We start from the raw sequence: 23452 nt of genomic DNA on the forward strand, positions 1-23452 counted from the left end.
AATTAAGAACCTTTAAAAGCATAATAGGGGCACTTTTTAAGGCAAATATATCATATTTTATATATAAAATATAATATAATATATTTGCCTTAAAAAGTGCCCCTATTATATATTATATATATATATATATATATATATATATATATATATATATATATATATATATATATATATATATATATATATATATATATATATATATATATATATATATATATATATATATATAATATATCTTCAAATGTATACAACAGTTCGTTCTGTTTCTCAAATCTGATTGGCTGAGAAGACTTTCCAGCTATGCAATATTCTACCAGTATCGCCACGGGCCATCGTTTAACCTTTTGAATAACTTCGCTTTCAGCATTCTCACAGCAAGTGTCATGGCGAACGAGCAAACCCACCATACTTTTATAGATACTACTGTTATTTTGTGACAGAATGTCATTTTAAGAGTTATGTAGTTGTTTAGACCTCAGATATGAGATTTATATGTAAACATATGGGGCCCTATTTTTAACGATCTAAACGCAAAGTGTAAAGCGCACGGCGCAGGTGCACTCAGGGCGTGTCCAAATCCACTTTTGCTATTTTAACAACGGAAAAACGGTCCGTGCGCGGGGGCGCATTTTTAAAATGGGTTGTCCCTATTCTCTTAATGAGTAATGGGCGTAACGTTCAATAAACCAATCAGAGTGTCATCTCCCATTCCCTTTAAGAGCGAGATGCGCTCGCGCCATGGCTTATTGCTATTTACATGGCGTACACGCGATGAGTCAGTTAATATATATGTGTGTGTATTGGCACGATTGTTCAATTAATTAGCCAATTTCGTTCATCATTATAAGTAGTAATAGGCTGAATTGAAAATAGGTAGCCTAATTCTAATACACGCAATGACTATTCATCATTACATTTTTATATTTATGTAGCCTACACAATAATATTCTTTTACACTGTAATCCTTTTGTTTTTAATATTTGGCATGTTTGTGTGATGCGCATCCCTGTGTGTAATAAACAAAGTCAACGCGCACTGTGGACACGCCCAGAGGCGCAGTTTCTACTAACGCGCTCTAACAAAAAAATATTGTGCCATTGACTTTAGACCAGGTTTGAGTTGGTCTATGGCGCAGTCTATTTTCAGCTCCTTAAAATAGCAATGCGCCGGCAATGCGCCTGAACACACCTCTTTTTTAGACCAGCACGCCCATGGGCGCACTAACTGGTGCAAATGCATTTACTAATTTAAGGACGTGGCGCTGAACGGGAAAACGTGAACGGCGCCGGACGCAAACTAGCAAACACACTTGCGCTGCGCCTTGCATCGCATTGCGCTGGGTGTATTATAGGGCCCATAGTGTCAATTTGAAAATTTGTTTAGATGCTTTCTGAGATGTGAGCTCCAGGTGGTTCAGCGACCGTTCAGTGCTCATGTACCCGCAGAGAACAGCTTCATCTCAGCCAGTCTTTCAGGAATTTGCAGCTGGCTCTTAATGTAGATAGTGTTTAAACATGAGGTATAATTCGTTTTGGGTATATCAAATGAACAATCTTTGGTCTTATTAATTTATTACTTATTCCAGAGCTAATAGATTTGGCTTAAGGGCTATATTAAGTTTTATAACTTTATATTTACATTGAAATTAAATCGTTCTAACTAGAGTGCTGCTTTTGTACGTTTGACTGAACTGTTTGCTTGTGTTTATTTCCTATTTTACTTCTTTTACTGTTATAATGGTTGTTAATTTAAATATTACTGTGCAATAAATAATATTTTATATAAATAACATGACATTTTTGGTATGGAATTTTTGGAATGAGTCCATTAGTAATTTGACTACAGTGAAAGTTACATTAATAACGCCATTAGATGAGTGTCTTTATGAGTGAGTCAGTCGCAAAGACTTTTATATTGAAATGGATTGAAAAAAGGAAACAAGGACACTGTTTTTACTTTAAACTAGGGCTGAACGATTAATCGCATTTGCGATAATATCCAATCTGTTTTTAAACGTCCTCTAAGCGATGTCACGCTTTTTTAGGCCAAAACATTTTTTGTCACATACAGCAAACATCTCCTCACTATCCGCTAGCTGCCTGTCCCCTGAACACACTGTAAAAAAAAAAAAAAAACGCGGTCTCTGTAGTCGCCACAAGCTCCAAAAACGGCAACAAAAACTACCTGGTGCAGCCTGGACCACGAAACATAATAAACACGCTCCAGCCAATAACCGACAAGAATGATTTTAAATGCGCGTTCATGATTGTTTCAGGAAGCACGGATGGGAGGAGAGGAGGAGGCGGAGGGAGGGTCTAGCTAGCCTCTGTTTTGTTTGACAACACTTCGAACGTCAACTGGAAGTTACTCAGCTCAGGATCGCTTAGAGAACCTTTAACCGTAAAGCCTGTGATTACACGCTCGTCATGTGACACGCGAGAGTAAAGCAGTCTGCAGAGGAAGCATCAACTTGGCATGCTACGCATGCCTGGCCTACAGGAAAGCACAGTTTATGTTTAATCTATATAATATTGTGTTGGTCATACTATACAATAGAGATGTCAGAAAAAAAAAAAAATTATCTAACAATTCTGAGCTTTTTCTCTCTTTCACACTCACTCTCACACACACACACACACACACACACACACACACACACACACACACACACACACACACACACACACACACACACACACACACGCACACGCACACAAACACACACCAATCAAACCATCCATAAAATAATCTTTAATAAAGTTTGGAGCGGTTGAAGCGAATGTGCGCTGTGTGAAATGCGTGCTTTGCTTACGTTTGCAGTGTGTCATCTCGCCCTTCTGGCAGCTTATTAGATCTCCCACTCTCTATGATGTCATCATAATAATTAGCAACAGTAAAGCTGAGAAAGCGAAAAATCACTCACAGCTCTTGAAAAGGAAAATGTTCAGATACTCTTAAATACTGAAAGCACTGTTTGTTTATTACTTGTAATATGTCTTCTCCTTTTCTTTTTTTTCCCCCCTTTATTATTTAGTAGCTTTTCCCCTGGTTTCACAGACAAGGCTTAAGCTAGTCCCAGACTAAAATAAAAGTTTGAGCTGTTTTAACTGAAAGCAACTTGCACTGACATGTCTTAAAATATGTCAGTGCCATTGTTTTGTCTCAAGATGCACACCAGTAATGTTTTTTTTTTTTTTTTTTTTTTTTTTTCTAAAACACGTTTACAAAAGCTACTAGATGTCCTAATTAAACTAAAGCCTAATCCTGCATGGCTTAATCTAAGCCCTGTTTTATATTAGTTTATTTTAAATTATTAACATGCAGTTGTTTTAATAAAATTTTTTAATGTGTAATTATTTTAAAATGTACTTATAATTACATAATATTATGTAATTTAAAAAAAAATAAAATAAATTATATATATATATATATATATATATATATATATATATATATATATATATATATATATATATATATATATATATATATATATATATATATATATATATATATATATATATATATATATATATATATATATATATATCTCAAGAATCGTTTTGGAATCGGACTGACTCCAAGAATCGGAATCGAATCGCGAGGTGCCTAAAGATTCCCACCCCTACAATGATTTATTGCTTGTCTTTGTTGAATAATCCAGAAGATGAACTTTTCTTAAGATAAAGAACAAAAAAATAATCACATATTAAATCGCAATCACAATATTGGTAAAAATAATCGCAATTAGAGTATTTTCCAAAATCGTTCAGCCCTACTTTAAACAACATCTTACGAGACGCAACTGACAAATGCATTGACTAGCGCTGTCATGGGAAATCCTCTTAAATGTTAAAAGGACAAAGATATCGCTTTCCTCATTGGACATTCAAACTGATTTTGTGATTATGAATATAAGATTTACCTGAAGAATATCAGCTAGATGCAAGCAATGCACTCGCTTAGTCAATCTCTCATAATACTCTACATATTGCAATGAGTTTCAATGAAGCGACTCTGTTCTTTTGTTGCTAGTTCTAAAGTGACATTTTAGAATTAAAGGGGCTATATGTAAGATTTTCACTTTAATAAAGCATAAAAATACCCCAATGGAAACATGCTAAGTTCACCTACTTGTTTCTCAGAAAAACAATGCTATAGCCAGATATTCTACTTTGAAATGTGCGCTCTAGGTCGAAATGTCTGTCTTTGTTTTTGGTCTGTGCGAAACCATGTGCTGCCAGTTCATCCAGTAGTATTTCGACATCACAGGTTGCAAGTTGGCAGAAAACACTGCGTATTGCAGCCATGGAAACCAGCAAACAAACTGAGTCAGAGAATCGCAGATTCTACCTGACCTAAAAAGCCTCTGCATCCATCTAAGAATTTCTATGAATGATAGCATATTAAAACACAGATAAATCAACTCATCAGTTTACAGTGTGTAAGTCTTCTCAGCTTTCATTGTCAATTGAGCTCCCTCTTGTTGCGTGTCCTCAAGCTGGCCACCCGCGTCTTTGAACGAGGGGGCAGGGCAAACAATATTTTGAATTTGGACTGCAGTACCTATTTCAACCACTGGGTGTCATTTCTACATATAGCCCCTTTAGTAACAGAGGCTTGGGCTCAACTGTTAAACTGTCAACTTGAGATTTCAATCCATGGCAGAAGGAAGTAGTTCCTCACAAAAGAGGGTTTTTAAAGACAATCCGTTGTTGTTTCTTATTTATTTACACACTTGTGCCATCAAACTGTTGTATAAATGCATTATCACACTCGTAGCTGTGCAATATAGCTCTATATCAGCACGGCTGTGATAACGTACGGCTACTCATGTGATATTGCTTATATATTATATTTTTTAGATGTCAGAAGACCTTGAGGAAAAAACAACTCTCTGAAACTAGACAGTGATGGCTAGCTGAGCTGGTTATTAAGAATTGGATAAGGCAAAAGTAAAAACGTATTTAATCAGTATATCTGTCTATGTTTTAGTACAAATACTGTTAAAATAAATTAAATTTATATATATAAATTTATATATATAAATTTCATCAATGTTTAGAAATTTTACTAAAAACTGAAATGATAAATTGTTTGTTTGTTTGTTTTGTTTGTGATAAACATTGTGTCATTCTCTGTGTTGAGAGGAGCTGTACTCTGAGCAGTGATGATAATCAGACACCAGCAGAGGAGAGAGAGCATGACTGATGCTTTCAATCTGCTCTGGGAGAGATAACTATCTGCTTACAGCATCACACCTGTTACAAACGGACACTGAAGAACACATATGCCATCATTCATTGAGGCGATTTGCATATTGTCTGGTTTACTCTGTTTTCACTGTGGGGCACATGTGAGGGGAGGGATTAGAAGATAAACAAAGTGGCATATGGAATGCATGAACTTGAGAAGAGCAGTTTAAATACATCCTCAGGACAAAGACAAAAACAGAATGTGAGAGAAAGACATGAACTGTTGATCCCAAGCCACAACTGACTTAAGGGCAAACAAGAATGTGCCAAAGTCTAGAAGGATTCTGAATGATATATTACTGTTTAATGGTTAAATATATCCTATTGCACACCTAATCATATTTTCTATATTTTCGATTAATATATAATAAAGTCACAAAAACTAACACCAAACAATAAAACTCTTATATTTGAGATTCAAATGGACACAAAAAAATTGATAAAGAGAAAGATCAAATGAACAGCATTTTTTAAATAGAAAAATTTCATAACACTACACATTTATTTACTTTTCATTAATGTAACACTCTATATGAAAAAAAAAAATGCATCATTTCTACATTAACCCTCTGGGTCTGAGGATTTTCAGGGCCCTGGAGAAGTTGTGACATGCCCTGACATTTGTGCTCTTTTCAGTTGTTCATAAACATATTAATGGAAAAAGTGTCATTACACTGTATTCAGCACAAACTAGGCTACCATAATATGTGAGGAACATGCATGTACATGTTTGTGTTTTTGAAGGAATAACGTTTATGCGTGGTTATTGAAAAAACAAAAAACTTAAGTCACTGAAATAAAGCCAAAAAAAAAAAAATAATAATAATAATAATAATAATAATAATAATAAATATATATATATATATATATATATATATATATATATATATATATATATATATATATATATATATATATATATATATATATATATATATATATATATATATATATATATATATATATTATTTATTAAATCTGTGTTCACAAGACTTCTGGGTATTGGAGGTTGTAGACTAGAGTTTTTGCTTCAAATTGACGTAAAATTATCCTGCCTATTCGTTCATATATAACAATATATTGATTTAGTTTTTGTAAGACACTTTTTGTCAAGAAACGCAGTATGCGTGGAGGCATGAATCATCATGAATAATGGGTCATTCACATCTAAGAAGACAAAAGAATCGCATAATGATCTGTAATGACTTGCATAATAATGAGGCCTTTCAGTCAGGTAGGCTGTGAACAAACCCTCTGTGATCATGTCTCAAGCTCATCATGGTGTATATCAAACATACAGAAAAAACAGCAATAATGTGAAATATTCTTACAATTTAAAATAATGGTATTCTATTGTATACTTTAAAATATAATGTATTTCTGTGATGCAAAGTGTCTGAACAATTATGTTACCTCTATGGCATTTCATATAGCCTGTTAGCTTAAAAGAATGCACATTTGGAGAAACACTGATGGATTCTCATATGTTTATGTCAATTATCTATACAGAGGAGTAATATTTATTTAATATTTATTGTTATCACTATGAGTGCTGGATACTGTGCTTTCAATTCATACTTGCAGCCGGAGGGCGCTCTGTACACCTTCAGTCCACAAATAAATCTAAAGAAGAACAGGAAATTCCAGGAACTAACAAAGGCTTCCAGAGGTCGCTAACCATGGCTTTAACATCCAGATAAACTTTTCAAGACAATAAATACACGATGTTTACATGTATTGCCTCAGAATTTGCATCTGAATAGCGCTGGCTCCGTGGGCATGGACGCATTAGCGGATAATGAGCTGAATCACGGGAGTCTGACTTGTGTCTCTTTTCATACAGATTACATAAACACGGAATTTTTTTTTCGATTTGACTTACACGATTTAAAACCTGACATTTCAACGTTTCTTTAGACATAAGTCTAATTTTTTTGTGATTAGTATTCACTAAGTTACAGTTCATTTTCTGAGAACTATCAGATTGGACTTCGTTCAGAGGGAGATGACAGATCACGCTTCAGGTTAGTTTTCTTTATTTTGCAAAAAGCACAACATTTTGTTTTTGCTCTGAGTGTACACAAATAAAAGAAGATATTCCACAGATTAAAATTGTGTATAACTCTTAATTGTATGTGCAACATTGACAGAGTATTTTGAGTCTCTTTCACACTGGCAAGAAAAAAACCGAGGTGGTATCGCCAGCGTGACCGCCGACCCAAGGGAGTTAAACAATGCCATCAGTTCCTAGTGACTTTGTCAGAACAGCTTTTATTTTTGAGTGTTTTATCTTCTACTTCCTTTCCCATTTCACCATCTCTCCTCAAGATCTGCAACAGAATAGGATGCAAAGCAGAATTATTCATCCTTCCATTCTTGTTCCTTTCTCCATTCTGATACCAGCTTCATAGAGGAAAGCAGCAGCCAGACTCCCTATCCTCTGCTGACTCAGTCTTTACTCTGATAAGACTGTGAAGATTAAAGACATTTTAAAATAAGCTCCGGCACTGCAGTTAAATAAGCCTTTGGTCGTAAAAGAATCCAATTACCCTAAAATCAGTTCCATAGCTTCACGTCTTTTGTCTCTCCCCAGGAACGCTACTGTAGAAATAAGAGCTATGACACAAACCCCAGAGGAACCAGATAATGTCTTCACACTCCTGGTCTCTCACCTAACATATGAAAACTATCATAAATATGCATTCATTTGGTTATTCTCAACACCACAGGGAGGCTTACAGCTCTATTCCATAGTAATTCTCAATTGGAGCATCAAGAGGATTGAGAAAACCCTTTTTTCCACCTTCATCTTCTAACCTTAACATAAATACACACCTTAACAACACATTCAGAATCAAGACCAACTATAACTGCTGCACTTCCTAAGCCTTCAGATTTGAATGCAGTGCCACATATGCCCTTCAAACGCACAGCAATGTCAGACAGACTAAGAGCAGTTGGGATTCCCACAGCACCATTCAACATGGATGTGGAAGACATTTTCCTCGTTTAAAGCCTTGAACACAATCCACAAGACTCAACCATAAGCTGAAGTCAGTGAAACATTCCCAGAAAACACCCCCCAACACACACAGAGGAAGCATGAACGCAATTCCATTAACAAAGGGAATTAGCTGTGAGCTTTCATCTCCCCATCAGCCTGCTATCAGTGAGCCACAGATATGTGGGACAGTAGCACATACAGTATAATCACAGGACTGTATGGCACAGGCTTGGAGCTCTATATTTCTGAGAGACTCCCATTTCTTAGTCACGGAATCAAACGAGCATGATCCAAACTCAGCCAAGAGTGAAGATCATGTGGATTAAAGGCGCGCAGAGGAATACTGACCTACTACATTCTGCCTGGCAATGGTAATGGCTTGCAGTTCCATTTAGAGAAATTATGAAGGGAGATTAGAAGCCAAATGGTTCTTTTGCAAAATAGGATAGCAAAAATTGAGAAATAAATTGCAACGTCTGGATTGAACACATTTGGCAACTGGTAAAAGGCAAGAATTTTAAATGTAGGTCAAGGCATAGAAGGCATTGCGGGTGGCCAAGATAGAAGCACAACAACATGTTGTTGTATGTTTGAGTACACTGAAAAAGATTTTACAAGGCTAAGGGTAGAGTTAAAGGTACAGCTCACCCAAAGATGACATTTGTTTTAAATGTCTATTATGTTTGCATGTTTAGCCGTCACTTGTAGGTAAAACTAGCTAGCTAAATAAAGTTGATGAAATTGACACTTTTGGTTATACCGAATGCTGATATTTTCAAACAATGCTAACAGGCTGATATCTAGCTTGCTAGCTAGCTAACAAAATGACAATCAAACATTTTATATTTAGTATATATTTTATATTTATATTATATATTTAGTTTTTAAAATATTACAACATTTTCCATGTTTTATAGTGGCTGTACCGAATGACCTGATGTTTTGTGACGTGTATGAGCAAGTGAAAACTTGATTTTTTTTTTTCTTCCTTTCTTTTTTTTCAAATAGTTAAGAGAGAGTTAGTTACTTTGCTTCACAACCATGTGGTCCTTTGCAGGTGTCTGAATGATGTCACATCCTGTCACAAGATACTGACCATGTGACTTGATCTATCTTCTTTTGTGTTTCTCAGAAGACAGCAAAGCTGGGTTTGGAACAACATGATGGATATTTCATCTGTTGGTGAACTACACCAACATAAAAATTATATAAAATAGGATAGCATATAGTTACAAAAGTGGTGCAAAGCAAAACAAAATTACTATATGACTGTGTACCTATATAATCAGTTCTAATACATTTCCAGTGGTGAGGAACAGAAAGCAGCTTTGGTAGAACATTAGTAGAACAGCAGCATACGCCAAAAGGCACAAATGGGATGCTGCTGTACTGCCAGTCCCAGCATGAAACTAATGAACCAGGAATAAACTCCAATATTTCTCTCAATCCACTCTCGGTTTCATCTCTTTCTTCAGCTGTCCTCCATTGCGGTCTTTCTTTTTAAATCCCTCTCTGTCTAACAAAGCCATCAACCGTCTTACTTTTCCTTTTTACAACCATTTTACAGTCCTATCCACCCCTGTTTTTTATTCGACCATTCAATCACCAGCATTTCCAGCTCTGTTTTTTCTTGACCTCATTTACTGTGGTCTGCTTCTTACTGGCTTCTTTATGGCCTACACTGAGAGAGTCCATCACGGTTTTATAGAGGACTGCATTAAGTCAAACACAACCACAACCCACACACACCCACGCACCGAAATTTGTTACAGACGTAGCCCTCTGCTGAAAGATATTTTGTATCTATAATGAAGCAGACATGACTGTAAGTGCTCACACAAAAATGTTGCTCTTGCTGTTTTTGTCAAATTAATCACAAACTGTTTTGGAAAAGAAATGACAAGAACATTCAAAATGCAAAGATCGATGGAATATTCAGTTTGGGTGGGAGATTAAATGTAAACAGAGATTTTGGATATGAGGCATGCCTTAAGTTAACGTAAAGATGTGAGACAAATATATACGTCCCTCTTATGCTGCCAAAACATTTCTGATGTGTCAAGGTATGGACTCCACAAGACCTCTAAACGTGTCCTGTAGAATCTGGCACCAAGTCATTAGCAGCAGATCCTTTAAGTCCTGCAAGTTGCGAGGTGGAGCCTCCATGGATTGGATTTGTTGGTCCAGCACATCCCATAGATCAGGAATGGGCAACTTCAGCCCTGGAGGGCCACTGTCCTGCAGTGGAGTTTAGCTCCAACCCTAATCAAACACACCTGAACATCTTAGGATTACTAGAAAGCTACAGGCAGGTGAGTTTTATCATGGTTGGAGCTAAACCCTGCAGGACAGTGGCCCTTCAGGACTGAAGTTGCAAATCCCTGCCATAGATGCAGATCAGATTGAGATCTGGGGAATTTGGAGGCCAAGGCAGCACTTTGAACTCTGTCATGTTTCTTGAATGATTCCTGTACATTATTTGCAGTGTGGCAGGGTGCATTATTCTGCTGAAAGAGAACACTACTGCCATGAAGGGGTATACATGGTCTGCAACAAACTTTAGGTAGGTGGTATGTGTCAAAGTAACAAAGATACAAAGTTTCCCAGAAGAACATTGCCCAGAGCATAACAGTGCCTCCACAGGACTGCTACTTCCCATACTGCATCCTGCTGCAATCTCTTCTCTAGGTAAATGACATATACATACCCAGCCATCCACATAATCTAATAAGAATAAGAAAACATGATTCATCAGATCAGGCAACCTTCTTCAACTGCTCAGTGATCCAGTTCTGGCGCTCACGTGTCCATTGTAGGCACTTTTGTCGGTGGACAGGGGTCATCATTGACACCCTGACCGGTCTGCAGCTATGCAGCCCCATACGCCTTTCTATCATGGGCAGCATTAAGTTTTTCAGCAAATTAAAGGATTAGTTCACTTTCAAATAAAATTTTCCTGATAATTTACTCACCCCATGTCATCCAAGATGTTCATGTCTTTCTTTCTTCAGTCAAAAAGAATTTAAGGTTTTTGATGAAAACATTCCAGGATTATTTTCCTTGTAGTGGACTTCAAAGGCCTCCAAACGGTTGAAGGTCAAAATTATAGTTTCAGTGCAGCTTCAAAGGGCTTTAAACTAGGGCTGTCAAACGATTAATCACGATTAATCGCATACAAAATAAAAGTTTGAGTTTGCCTAATATATGTGGGTGTACTGTGTGTAATTATGTATATATAAATACAAACACATCCATGTATATATTTGAGAAATAATTACAAGTATATGTATTTATTTATATTTTTATATAATTTACATGATATATAAATACTTTGTTGTACATAAATAACATATTTCTTTTAAATATATACATTAATTTGTGTGTATTTATATATACATATTATTTACACACATTACTCACACATATATTATGCAAACTCAAACTTTTATTTTGTATGCGATTAATCGCGATTAATCGTTTGACAGTCCTAATTTAAACTATACCAGACGAGGAATAAGGGTCTTATCTAGCGAAACGATCAGTCATTTTCGAAAAAAAAAACAAAAAAAAAAAAAAATGTAAATGTATATGCTTTATATAAACAAATGATTGCCTTCCAAGTGGTTCTGCCAAAACCGCACTTTTGTATTCTTTAAAAAGCTTACGCTATATGTTTTACACCTTCCCTATTCTACTAAAAATGGAACTGGCACTGCGTTCGTTCGTAAGCTTTTTGAAGAATATGAAAGTGCGGTTTTGGCGGAACCACTTGGAAGGCAATCATTTGTTTATATAAAGCATATACATATACATTTTTTTTTCGAAAGTGGCCGATCATTTCACTAGATAAGACCCTTATTCCTTGTCTGGTATCGTTTAAAGCCCTTTGAAGCTGCACTGAAACTAATTTTTTCCTTTAAGTTACAGTAGCTCATCTGTGTGATCTGACAAGACGGGGCTAGCCTTCACACCCCATGTGTATCGCTGAGCCTTGGGCACCCATGACCCCGCACTGGTTCACCTCTGTCCTTCCATGCACCACTTTTGGTACATACTAACCACTGCATACCAACACCCCACAAGACTTGCCGTTTTAGAGATGCTCTGCCATCACTATTTGGCCGTGTCAAATTCATTCATTCAATGCAGAGTGCAACTTAACTTTTCACTTGAGAATGTAGTGTCATGTGTGAGATGCTAAAACAGACAAGCACAACACTTACACATCGGTTACACAATGGTTACGTCTAGTGCATGTTTACATGAAAAAAAAAATATATAATATATATATATATATATATATATATCATAATGAAAAAGCAGCGCACTGGAGTGCAAAAACATGTTTAGTGTGAACTGCCCCCAACTAATTTTTGACAATGTTGATTTTATAAAGTATACACATAAAATTGGCATAAACTTATTTACTAAACTTATTTACTTATTGTCAAATGTAGCCTATTTTGTACAGTACTGATATTCTCACACAAGCAGTGTGTCATGGGTGCTGGCTGAGTTGGTGACACCTCTGACTGATACCAAAATATGTCACTCAAGATTGAACGAGTCATGGAGAGGAGTAAATGACAGGAATGGTGGCATAGAGAGGGAGATGTGGGAGAAGGTTTCCTCCTTATTCTGGGTAGCTTCTGTCTTTGCTTGTAGGCTGTCGACTATTGATTTACACTGGAATATTTTATGAGCTTCTGTTAATATAAGAGGCCTGGGAATAAGAAAGCATAAATTAGACAGAGTGCACTCTCTCTTTGTCTTTCAAACATAAACATACTCAACTTCATGAACACACAGAGGATGCACTGTGGCAATGAAACGGTATGAAAATTTCATATCACAATTATAGAGACCAAAATCAATATGGTTATCAATATTATTGTTGTGCTGGAAATGTGTACTGATACACACAATTAAATTATTTCACCCAGTTTTATGTCGAAAACCAACAGATGAAAAATAAAATTAGCAGCACTATGCACATTTTCTTTGTATTAAAAGGTACAATTTGTAAGATATTCGCAGTAAAATATCCAAAAAGCACTAGGCTAGTGTTATATATTTTGTCCAGCAGATTACTAACAATATCTCTAATGTTTTCAACTACTTGTAAATCATGAGAAAATTCCCCATTCTAAACAGTGACACGGGGCAGTGCAGTCGCCTGTCAATGACGTCAGTTACCCTTTGTTACCGCCTTTACTGACGTAGAAACCACATGACAACAATGCGGAAATAGTGTCTAGCGTCCAGCAAACCACTAGCTTGCTTCAAGCAGTTCCTTATTTACTTCTTGCACGTTTTATGGTGGATTGTGTTCCTTATTTATGGAACATAATTACGGTTTACCATCCGCCGCTGGTTCTGTCGACAAGGACAGCTCCCGTAAACGTAAGCGTACGGGCCAACCAAACGACCCAAGAAGAGTTTGGGACAAGAGGAGAGAAAGAGCGAGGATAAATATCGGTGTTGCATTTTCTAGATGGAGAGAGCTTCGCGACAAACTTCACCTAGAAAGAGATGCCGATCTCGCTTGTGTTTTACTCGACAGGTGTGTTGTTTTGATTCGTATCTTTACAGAAAACGTATTCCATTATAACGATCAACATGATTAGTATTATGGGGCATACACGCCAAACGCGGGGCATCGCGTCTCTAGACGCGTCTGATCCATAGTCTGATCGCGTCTTTGCATTGATTTTGTAAGTAATCTACTCGCGCAAATCGTTGAACTCGCGTTTGCTATGTATGCCCAATTATTGTGTTTGAATGTACACGAGTGTATATATTTGTTGAACAAGTGGTAATCGTTTTCATATCATCTGACTAAACAGTAATCAATTAATTTGATAATTTACTGTCAAACTATATTTGCTGTATTATATTGCAATATAGCATGACGTCATCAAACCACGCGATTGTTATTGTTTTGGTAGTGCGCCCTCTAGTGGCAGGTCCTACAACCTGTACCTTTAACATAACATTAATAAAACATTAATAACGATGGCCAGATTTTAAATCAACAAAAAACGTTGGGTGACTTACAACATAACATGTTATCTACTAACATGTAGGCCTACTGCATGTATAAAGAAAGTTGACCAAAAAAAAGTTTTAGGTATAAAATGAAAATTTCAGCCTTGAATCCATTTTTTAAGAAAAGGGATGAGTCAAAATGATAAATGATTATAGGTATTTTATCTACTTCATGAAATTTCTAGATAGCTTATCAGAATAATTATATTATATATAGAATATCGCATTAGTTCATTTATCATCTATCAGTTAAAATTTACATTTAAAAAATTGGTCCGATTGATCGGAGGAAAAAAGAAGCAGATGGTATGAATGAAAATTTCTACCAGTAGGTGACAGAACTGCAGAATTAGAGCCCTTTCCCGGGTAACCGCTGTACACAAAGAATGTACACAACAATTAAAATATTAAATGGTAATACTAACCGCCTGGAATTGTATCGTGGTTTATTGTCAGACTGGTAACAGTTTCATCCCTAATGCACTGTGTGCATCACTTCTTTTTCCCCCTCACAAGACTGATGGAATCAGACAAACCAGAACACGAAAGACTTCTGTAAGCATGCACTTGTCTCCTGTAGTACATCTCAAACCTTGAGAAGAGAAGAGCACTAGTGACACGAATAAACACAAACATGCTCTACAAGTACACACACACACACACACACACACACATGTTCTGCTGGCTTTCCACCTGAGTGTGCAACCTTGTGCATTCTCTCACTGTTTGCCTCTGGCACTGGCCATCGTTGAGTCTCTCTCTGCTCAAACACACAGGAAGAAAGAGTAAAGGTGAGGGGAAGAAAGGGATGTGTAAGTGATAGCACAAGGCACTTTCCATGAATACAGTACACTTGGTTGTATTTAAGCATTAGAGGTATAAATAATAAATAATTAATATTTTTTTTTACTGAAACACCAAAACCAAAATTAAAGATTTCATTTAGCCGAGAAAAAAAAAAAAAAAAAAGTTAATAAAATGCCGCTAATTGAATTTGGTATGCTGATCAAGGCATCATGTTCACAGGTGATAAACCAGCTGAACACATTGTGCATGTTGCTACTCTAGCGTTTGTCATGGTGATGTGCGTCCACATTGCTGACATAATTACCCGTTCTTCCACAAAGAGTGCACAGAACAGACACTTGGCATTTTGGCACTTCAAAACTATTTCACGAGTTTGTGTGCCCATATAATCTTAGCGTAAGTCAAGTCAGTCAAGTCAAGTCAAATTTATTTATATAGCGCTTTTACAATTGGTAATTGTTTCAAAGCAGCTTTAAGTGGTAAACAGAAGTGGCTTGCTGTCTGCTATAGAGGGGTTCAGAGAGGATATTCTACTCAAGCTCCAACTGCCCCCTGTAACAGGTAAATTGTACAAAAAGGAGGAGAAGTTGAGGAGGAGGGATGCCGAAAGAACTAACAATGGGAAGAGGTAAGATGCTGGTTTTCATACCTTGGTATTAATTAGAAGATTAGATGCGTGGACTCCTCCCGAAATTACGTTTAATAACTTCAATTCAATCAAAACCGAAGATTAATTTTTTTTGACGCTTTGGCCAAATATTTTCTGTTGCTGAAATTGCAGTGCATTACTATGATCAACCATTACCTAGCTATAAAAACTAACATGAAAAGTAGCTAGATCATGAAATAAAGATTTTGAACTGTCCCACCTTCTCAACTCTATCCAAAAATGACATAAATTTGACAATGCATTAAACTACTACTCAGTTAACTGTAGTAAATAACTAATTTAACTCATTTTTAGTTTAGTATTTTGAGCTAAACCGGGTTACCGCATGATTCCCTTTCCATTACAAAATAATAATAATAATAATAATAATAATAATAATAATAATAATAATAATAATAATAATAATAATATTTCTTAAAAATTAACATAGGAATTAAGATAATTTTGACAAATATTCTTATTCAATTTCCCATTTGTACACAAATTTTAGTGTTGCCAATTCATCAAGCTGAACCATTCAACCTTGTTACCCAATTTAAGTAAAAAAAAAAAAAAAAAAAAAAAAAAAAATATATATATATATATATATATATATATATATATATATATATATATATATATATATATATATATATATATATATATATATATATATATATATATATACACATTATTATATTATATCATATTTTATATATATATATATATATATATATATATATATATATAGCAGTCTTTATACTACGGCGCTGTTGAATGCTTGAATCTGATTGGTTAATTGGTTGATGAACGTTCTAAGGGGTGCAATTATTTTCAGGGAAATGCACGGCTAAAGTAGTTCTAGGCATGTCTTGACCGGATTACAGTTCCATATCACTTCGCCGAATTATTTCAGTTATTTTAAAAGGTCCTACAGCCTACAACAACAAAAGAACCAAAATCCACAACGACACGGACCGATAAAAACAACAAATTATTGTCATGGTTTTTGCCACAAAATATGATGCATTGTATACTGAAATGTCAATCTCTCTGTCCCTCTTTCTCTCCCTCTCACTCAGACACACACATACAGTACGGACACACACTCGCACAGAAACGTTTTGTTAGTGCTGCTCTGACAAATTAATCAGTAAAATAGTTTAGCAATTTAAAAGCTACATGACATTTCTCACCAGCGAGGTAATAACAGTGCGGTTCTTGAGGTAGATAAACTTACAGTTTCGCTATCTGTAGAGACACTGCTGCCGAAAACTGTTGTTCAAAGACGCACAGACTCAGGTAGGCTATTATCTCTCTCTCTCTCAACTGCTTTAATAACTATATTAGTTTGCTATCAATGGCTCAAGCCTCTGTTACTAGCTCTAAAATTACATTTTGGAATTAGCAACAGAGGCTTGGGGTGAGATGTGTTAAGGCAGGAACACACCAAGCCGACGGTCGGCCGTCGGGCAGTTTTTGTTCGTCGGCCGACTAAGTTTTCTCAGTGTGTTCTGCACCGTTGGCTGAAGTTGGTCCTCATCGGCTTTTTTTCGGCCGATTCGAAATGTTGAATTGGCGTCGGAGCTCGTCAGCCCGTCGGGCCATCTGATCATTCTGATTGGCTGTTCAGATACTGCCACCTGCTGGTTCGGAAAGGCATTTCTTCTTATGCAGGCGCAGAACAGACGTGCTACTTGGCCATCGGCTGTCGAGCGTTGGTTTGGTGTGTCAGGCCAACTTTGGACACAGACGCTGCCAACGTGAGCCAACCCCGCAGTCTGCTTTCGTCGCCACTAGTTTGTCAGCGTCAGCTTGGTGTGTTCCGGCCTCAAGAAAATGCAACATCTGAACAGAGTCTCGAGGCATGGTAACCGTAGTATAAGCAAAATAATTCACTCTGGGCCATTGAATTATTAGAAAATAATGCACACCCAAGGTGTAACCTATTTTCTAATAATTCAACAGCTCGTCGTCTATCATTCCTTACTCCGTTTATGGGAAATATAAGTTTATCAATAACTGCAAAGAAACATTTGATTCAAACTACCAAGCAGCCACAGCCCAATTTAGGATAGATCTGCCATTTACTTAGACATGCAAGTATATTAAATATCGATTGCAAACATCAGATAAAATGAGCTGGAAATAAATAGCTTATAAATATTTGCTTGACCTCCTGAGGTTAACAAACAACATTTTCAGTAGGTTATGCAAAATCCTTTTTTCTAGACGCATTTTGTGCCTCCATTCATGGAAGGTGCCAATAACAAACAAAAAATTCATTAAACGGAGTAAAAGCATAATATAATTCACTAAAAGCAACAGAGGGGTGTGTGGGTGTGTGTTCAAATGAGCAAAACATACAGAGGAAAAAAGCAATGGAGATGAAGGAGAATTAGACTATCTGAATAAAGATGAAAAGAGAGGGGTAGCAAAGGGACGAGTTTAACAACTGCCTTTCATCTGCAGCTGGCAACACAAATGCTTCCTGATTACCACCTTCTTCTCCCACATCAGCATCTCCATCCTCCCAGCCACCACTGCTACATCCGTTTTCTGTCTAAAACACTCCCCTTCCCTCTCTCCATTATCCTACCTGACACTCTTGTGCACAGGCGTGTTCACGACCACATACAAACACAAAGATGCACAGGAGAGAGGGGTCCTGCAGAGGCTGTCAGACTGACACCCACTGTCTGTCTGAAAAGCAGGCAGACTCCCGCAGGACGTTCCTACACACCTGCAGCAGCAGCAGTGCACCGGTCAACTTTTACACTGCTGCCGCATCCTGCTGCAACTTCACACATTCACACAATGTCACCAAAGCCAACCCATCATCATGACATCCCATCATCCAGTCTCACTGCAACTGGATGGATGTATGAATGTGGTGTGTTAAATACCATGCATTAAGCACCCATGCATTTTTATTAATATCTTCAGTCTTGACCTGCATCAGATACACACCCTGCATCACACACATACAATTCCTCCTGCCTCTCAATCATTCTCTCCAGCAAAGGCACAAAATGACATCATTGACAAATGACATCATTGACGAAATGACATCACTGGCAGATGCATGTAAGGAAAGAAGCTTCTCTCGCGGCTCATTACTCACAGCATTTGATGAAATGATAGTGTGACATCTTCTCCGCAGATCACACAGCTACAGGTTCGTGCTCTCCGGTGCGGTGCTGTAGTAACCGGTGCTATACATCATTCAGAGCCCGGTAACTGAAATTCGCTTTACCTCCCCGTGCATTATTAAAGGGCGATCGGATTGCAGAGGCAGTTGTGGTTGTAGTGAAGGAGGAGCGGTGGATAAGGTGACGGTAACCGCTCGCTCTCTCTCCAATCAGCAGTCTGCAGTCGCGTCGACTCAACCGAGCCGCTCTATGACCATGACCGCCACACGTGCTATTGTAGCGCCGCTGATTGATGCGTCCTCAAACCCGCCCACCGGTGCACACACCCCTCGCACACAGAAACGCGCGCGCTCTCGCTTGGGGAAAGAGACGAATGGTGAGGAATGGAAGAGATAGTGATGAGGAGGTAGGAGGTTTGGGGAAGGAGAGAGGGAAGAGGGGAGGGGAGCAGGATAAATTTTGGGTTCAGACTGAGGGAGAGAGAGGCTGAGGTAAGTTACTGCAGTGCGGCTATCTGACAAGGTACGCTGGAAGCGACAGATACGACGCGGGAAAAAATAGAACTGTTCACATATTTAAATAGGTCTAAAGCATGGCCAGTTCTAATGTTACCCTATTAAGTAAAAATCAATGTAATGTTTAAATGCAGAATACACACACACAATATTTGTATTTCAAAGTATCTTGAGTTAGTGCAAGATCAGCAATATGTGGAGAAAAAAAAATCGAGATAAATCTGTTACAATTTCCTTTCATCTCAGTGACAATAGCGTGGCTGTGGACGTATTAGTTTTGAAATAATGAGCATTCAGTTCTACAGCCAGTTTTTTATTATATTTATTTATTTATTGAGCTGTAAATGTCATGTGACTATAGACTCGATGTGAAAATGACGTCACTGATTAGCAACAGTGATTAAGCGCTGCCAATTGAAGGCAAGCCTGCAATCTTTGCCAAAAAAAAAAAAAAAAGTGTAAGTCCTGCTAACGCTGCAGTACACCGGGAAGGAGATGAGACTTTTTTTTTTTTTTTAATCTATGTCAATGGAGGAGAGGCTTCATTACACTGAATAAACCACTTTTGTCAGAAGCTTATGATTTGACAGCCCATCAGCAAACATGTTTGCTCTTAGCCATTCATTTTGGATTGATCTAGGGTGACCAGATGAGATTGGCTGAAATTCGGGATGGGATGGGATGGGATGGGATGGGATGGGGGGCTTCTATGATATTAGACTGCGTAGCCTATAATAAAAGATAATGAATTTCAATCCTGAACCAAACATATTTTTAGTCTGTCATTAGTCTTTAGTCTGCCACAAAAAAATCAACAACATTAAAATCATGAACTCAAATGTCATTGTGAAAAGAAAAAAACAAAAAAAACAATTACTGTTGTAGGGCTGACCGATATATATCGCAATTGTCACGCGCATTTCGTCAGTAAAACCGGTTCCCTGATTACCCCTAAATCGCCATCACCTGCTTTCAAATGGAGCGGCATTTAATAGACAGAGCCGTAGATCACTGACAAGCCACGCAATATCGCGTCCATATCGCAGATGAATCGCCTTCGATAATGAACGCGATATTGCGTGGCTTGTCAGTGAACTACGGCTCTGTCTATTAAATGCCGCTCCATTTGAAAGCAGGTGATGACGATTCAGCGGCAATCAGGGAACCGGCTTTACTGACGAAATGCGCGTGACAATCGCATGCGATATATCGGTCAGCCCTATACTGTTGTAAGTAACAGTGCGTAAATCAGACTTTCTGTATAGCCTAACGCTAATAAGCTTAAACTAAAATAACTAAATAATTGTGTAGTGAAGTATTTTTTTGTACACAGTGCCGCGAACAATCAATCACTCCTTTACGCGTACATCACTGTCTTCCTCGCGGCTGCAACAACTTGCGCTCTCTTCATCAAGGCTTAAAACAAAAAGGGCATGCATATCTAAATTCGCGCCTAGCCACCTACGGTATTTTTTTAGAACTTAGAAAAAAGATGCTGCAGCCAATGAGCAGCTGGCGGGGGCTGGTTGCAGGACGACTCAACCTCCGCAGACAGTTTTTAATGTTTATCAGACAATAACTACTCAAGATTTTGCTTTAGTATAATTTTCGGGACAATTAGGGCCTGATTCGGGATTCGGGACAACAGTTTAGATTTCGTCTGGTCACCCTAGATTGATTTAGTTTTAGAGTTAACATCAATAAAAATAAAAAAAAAATGCTGTTTTATATTAAGTTTTATTTAACAAATTCAGGAGGAGTACGTTCAGGTAATCAACCAATCAGTGCAAGAGGAAGCTGGTATATAAAACAGTCTCTCATCTCTATCCTGCGACAAGTTTCACAGCATCCCTTTCACCACCCCATCACCTCAATTTTGCCTGGTTTCTATCCCAGTTAAGGAGGGGGAGTACTCTGGTTTCGGGCCAAATTCCGAGCTCGGAGCCATCCCCCGGACAGCGCACCAAATACACATAAATTACTTTATTTGATTTCATGTACATGTAAACTCGTGAAAAAAGAAGTCACGGACAACAGGTATGATTCAGTTTACGGCACTCCTCATTCATTTCGATTGTATTCGCAAACAGTGATTGACTGTAGCACAATTCTGAACGAAATTCAATGATGTCAAGGTTGTAATATGATTGGTTATCAAGGCACGCATGGCCCAAGTTAAGGCTGATTTATACTTCTGCGTCGGACCTATGCCGGAGCCTCTGCACCGTAGGCTATGCGTCTGTTTTCATTTATACTTCTCCGTCGTTGTCTGCGTCGACGTGCATGCAGACCACTAGGAGGCAGTGTACCCGGTCATGTTGAGGATCAAGGCAAAAGCCGAAGAAGAAGCAGCTTGTCATGTATGTTGTCAGAGACACTTACAAATAGAAGCGGCAGCGACGCAGCAAATGGGTAACGACTTTTGTTGCAGTTTGACTGCATGTATCCTCTGAAACAGAGCATTTTTTCATTCATATGGAAGTTGAAAACGCTTACACTTCTCCAATTGATCCGCCGCGCCAGTTTTTTAACCTGCGGGAGGGGTTCTAGCAGACCAATCACAGCACTTGCGGTCCGCGTAGAATTGACGCGTTGTTACATTTTTGAAGAGGTGCACGTCAGGCTACGTCATAGGCTACGTGTGCTACACACAGCCTATGCGGTAGCTACGCCGTACACTCGATGCAGAAGTATAAATCAGCCTTTAGCCATTAGGCTTTGTCCCAATGGTAGAGCCATGGTCCCTCGTATCTCACAATAATAATACCATCTCTGGCGCTGCATCCGAAATTGCTTATTAAATAATAGTTAGCCTACATTTGATGTGAAACTTATTTAATGACCATTAAAAAAGTATGTTATATGTAGTATGAATGTGTGTAGTATGAATGACATTTGGACGTACATTCACCATGTGTCACTGTAATGTGGCCAGTTCCATCACTTCACTGCCATTCACGAATCCTTTCCCGTGTCCTCATGGGAAAGTAATGTGTCCATTGGATGCGCACTTTAAAATCTCTGTGAAAATAATAGGTGATCTGGGTATATTTGATATGCCATCAAAGTGCTGCGAGAGTGATTCGAGAGCAGTCAAGGATGCTGAAGCTCTGATGATGACACAGCTGTTTCACGATTGGCTGAGTTCACTGATGACAATGATGACGTGTTTCTTGTTTATTCTGATAGGGAATAGTAAATGAAGGTTTAGAGGTGCAAAATCCAAACCTTGACCGTTTAGTGTACAACAAATCTTGGGAGTGGTGGTGATGTCATGCATTTGTATCAGGGCCCAATGGTATTGCTGATGGTGACAGACAGTGTTGTTATTTTTGGTAATTTGTGTGAAAATCGTTGAAATTCAGCAGGGATGGATTAAAACATGATAAAAATGGAGCTGAGAGTTCAACACTCATTTCCAATTGTTACAGTAAGTCACTATGATGTATTGAATACTGTTTCCGCCTCCAAACTGATTGTGTGGGATCTGAGTGTTTAGCCCAAAGTAAAGTTCACTTTTTACGTATACGTGAGGGTCAGCGAACAGTGCGTGCAACGCGAATTTGGTCATCAGAAGAGTATGCGCGTACTGTACGTGCACCGCTGGATTTTTTGTAACTGCGCGTACTTGTATGCGCAGGTCGCACATGCGCATTTAATTTTTTTTGCAGTAATTAGTTTATCCACAAGGTGGGAACTGGGGTTGTCGATTCACAAGGTAGTCAAAGAAAAACTGCATAAACAGAATAAACTTGAAAGCATGCAAGCTATGGTGACAATGGAGGCCTACATAGATGAGAGATTGTGTGAAGAGGTAAGAAAGTACCCTCATTTGTACAACTCTAGCATGAAAGAGTACAAAGATGTTTACATGGTTTGTAACTCGTGGCGAGAGATGAATCGAATGTATGCGTACGAATGAAGTATACTTTCCAAGGCTGTGTGTTCGACTGTGCACGTACACTAGCATTGCGTAAAAAAACGAAGTATACCCAGGGCACCTTTAGCAAGCAAGCAACATA

The 23452-nt window shown here is 37.8% G+C and overlaps 1 protein-coding gene across 5 annotated transcripts in view; it reads right to left on the reverse strand.

Annotated features, from left to right (window-relative positions):
• Positions 1 to 23452, reverse strand: part of myo16 (myosin XVI) — a 269142-nt gene that overhangs the window by 222522 nt on the left and 23168 nt on the right. For 3 of the 5 annotated variants that reach the window (XM_048193120.1, XM_048193119.1, XM_048193123.1), the window contains exon 1: positions 18888 to 19684. The exons of 1 other annotated variant lie outside the window; for it this stretch is intronic. In XM_048193120.1, the coding sequence (XP_048049077.1) occupies positions 18888 to 18915 (28 nt within the window). In that variant the 5' untranslated portion in view covers positions 18916 to 19684. Of the gene's footprint in view, positions 1 to 18887; positions 19686 to 23452 lie in introns of those variants that run through there. One more of the 5 variants, XM_048193122.1, reaches the window with a different exon arrangement.

This window comes from Megalobrama amblycephala, linkage group LG6 (genome assembly GCF_018812025.1).
Source record: "Megalobrama amblycephala isolate DHTTF-2021 linkage group LG6, ASM1881202v1, whole genome shotgun sequence".
Lineage (NCBI taxonomy): Eukaryota > Metazoa > Chordata > Actinopteri > Cypriniformes > Xenocyprididae > Megalobrama > Megalobrama amblycephala.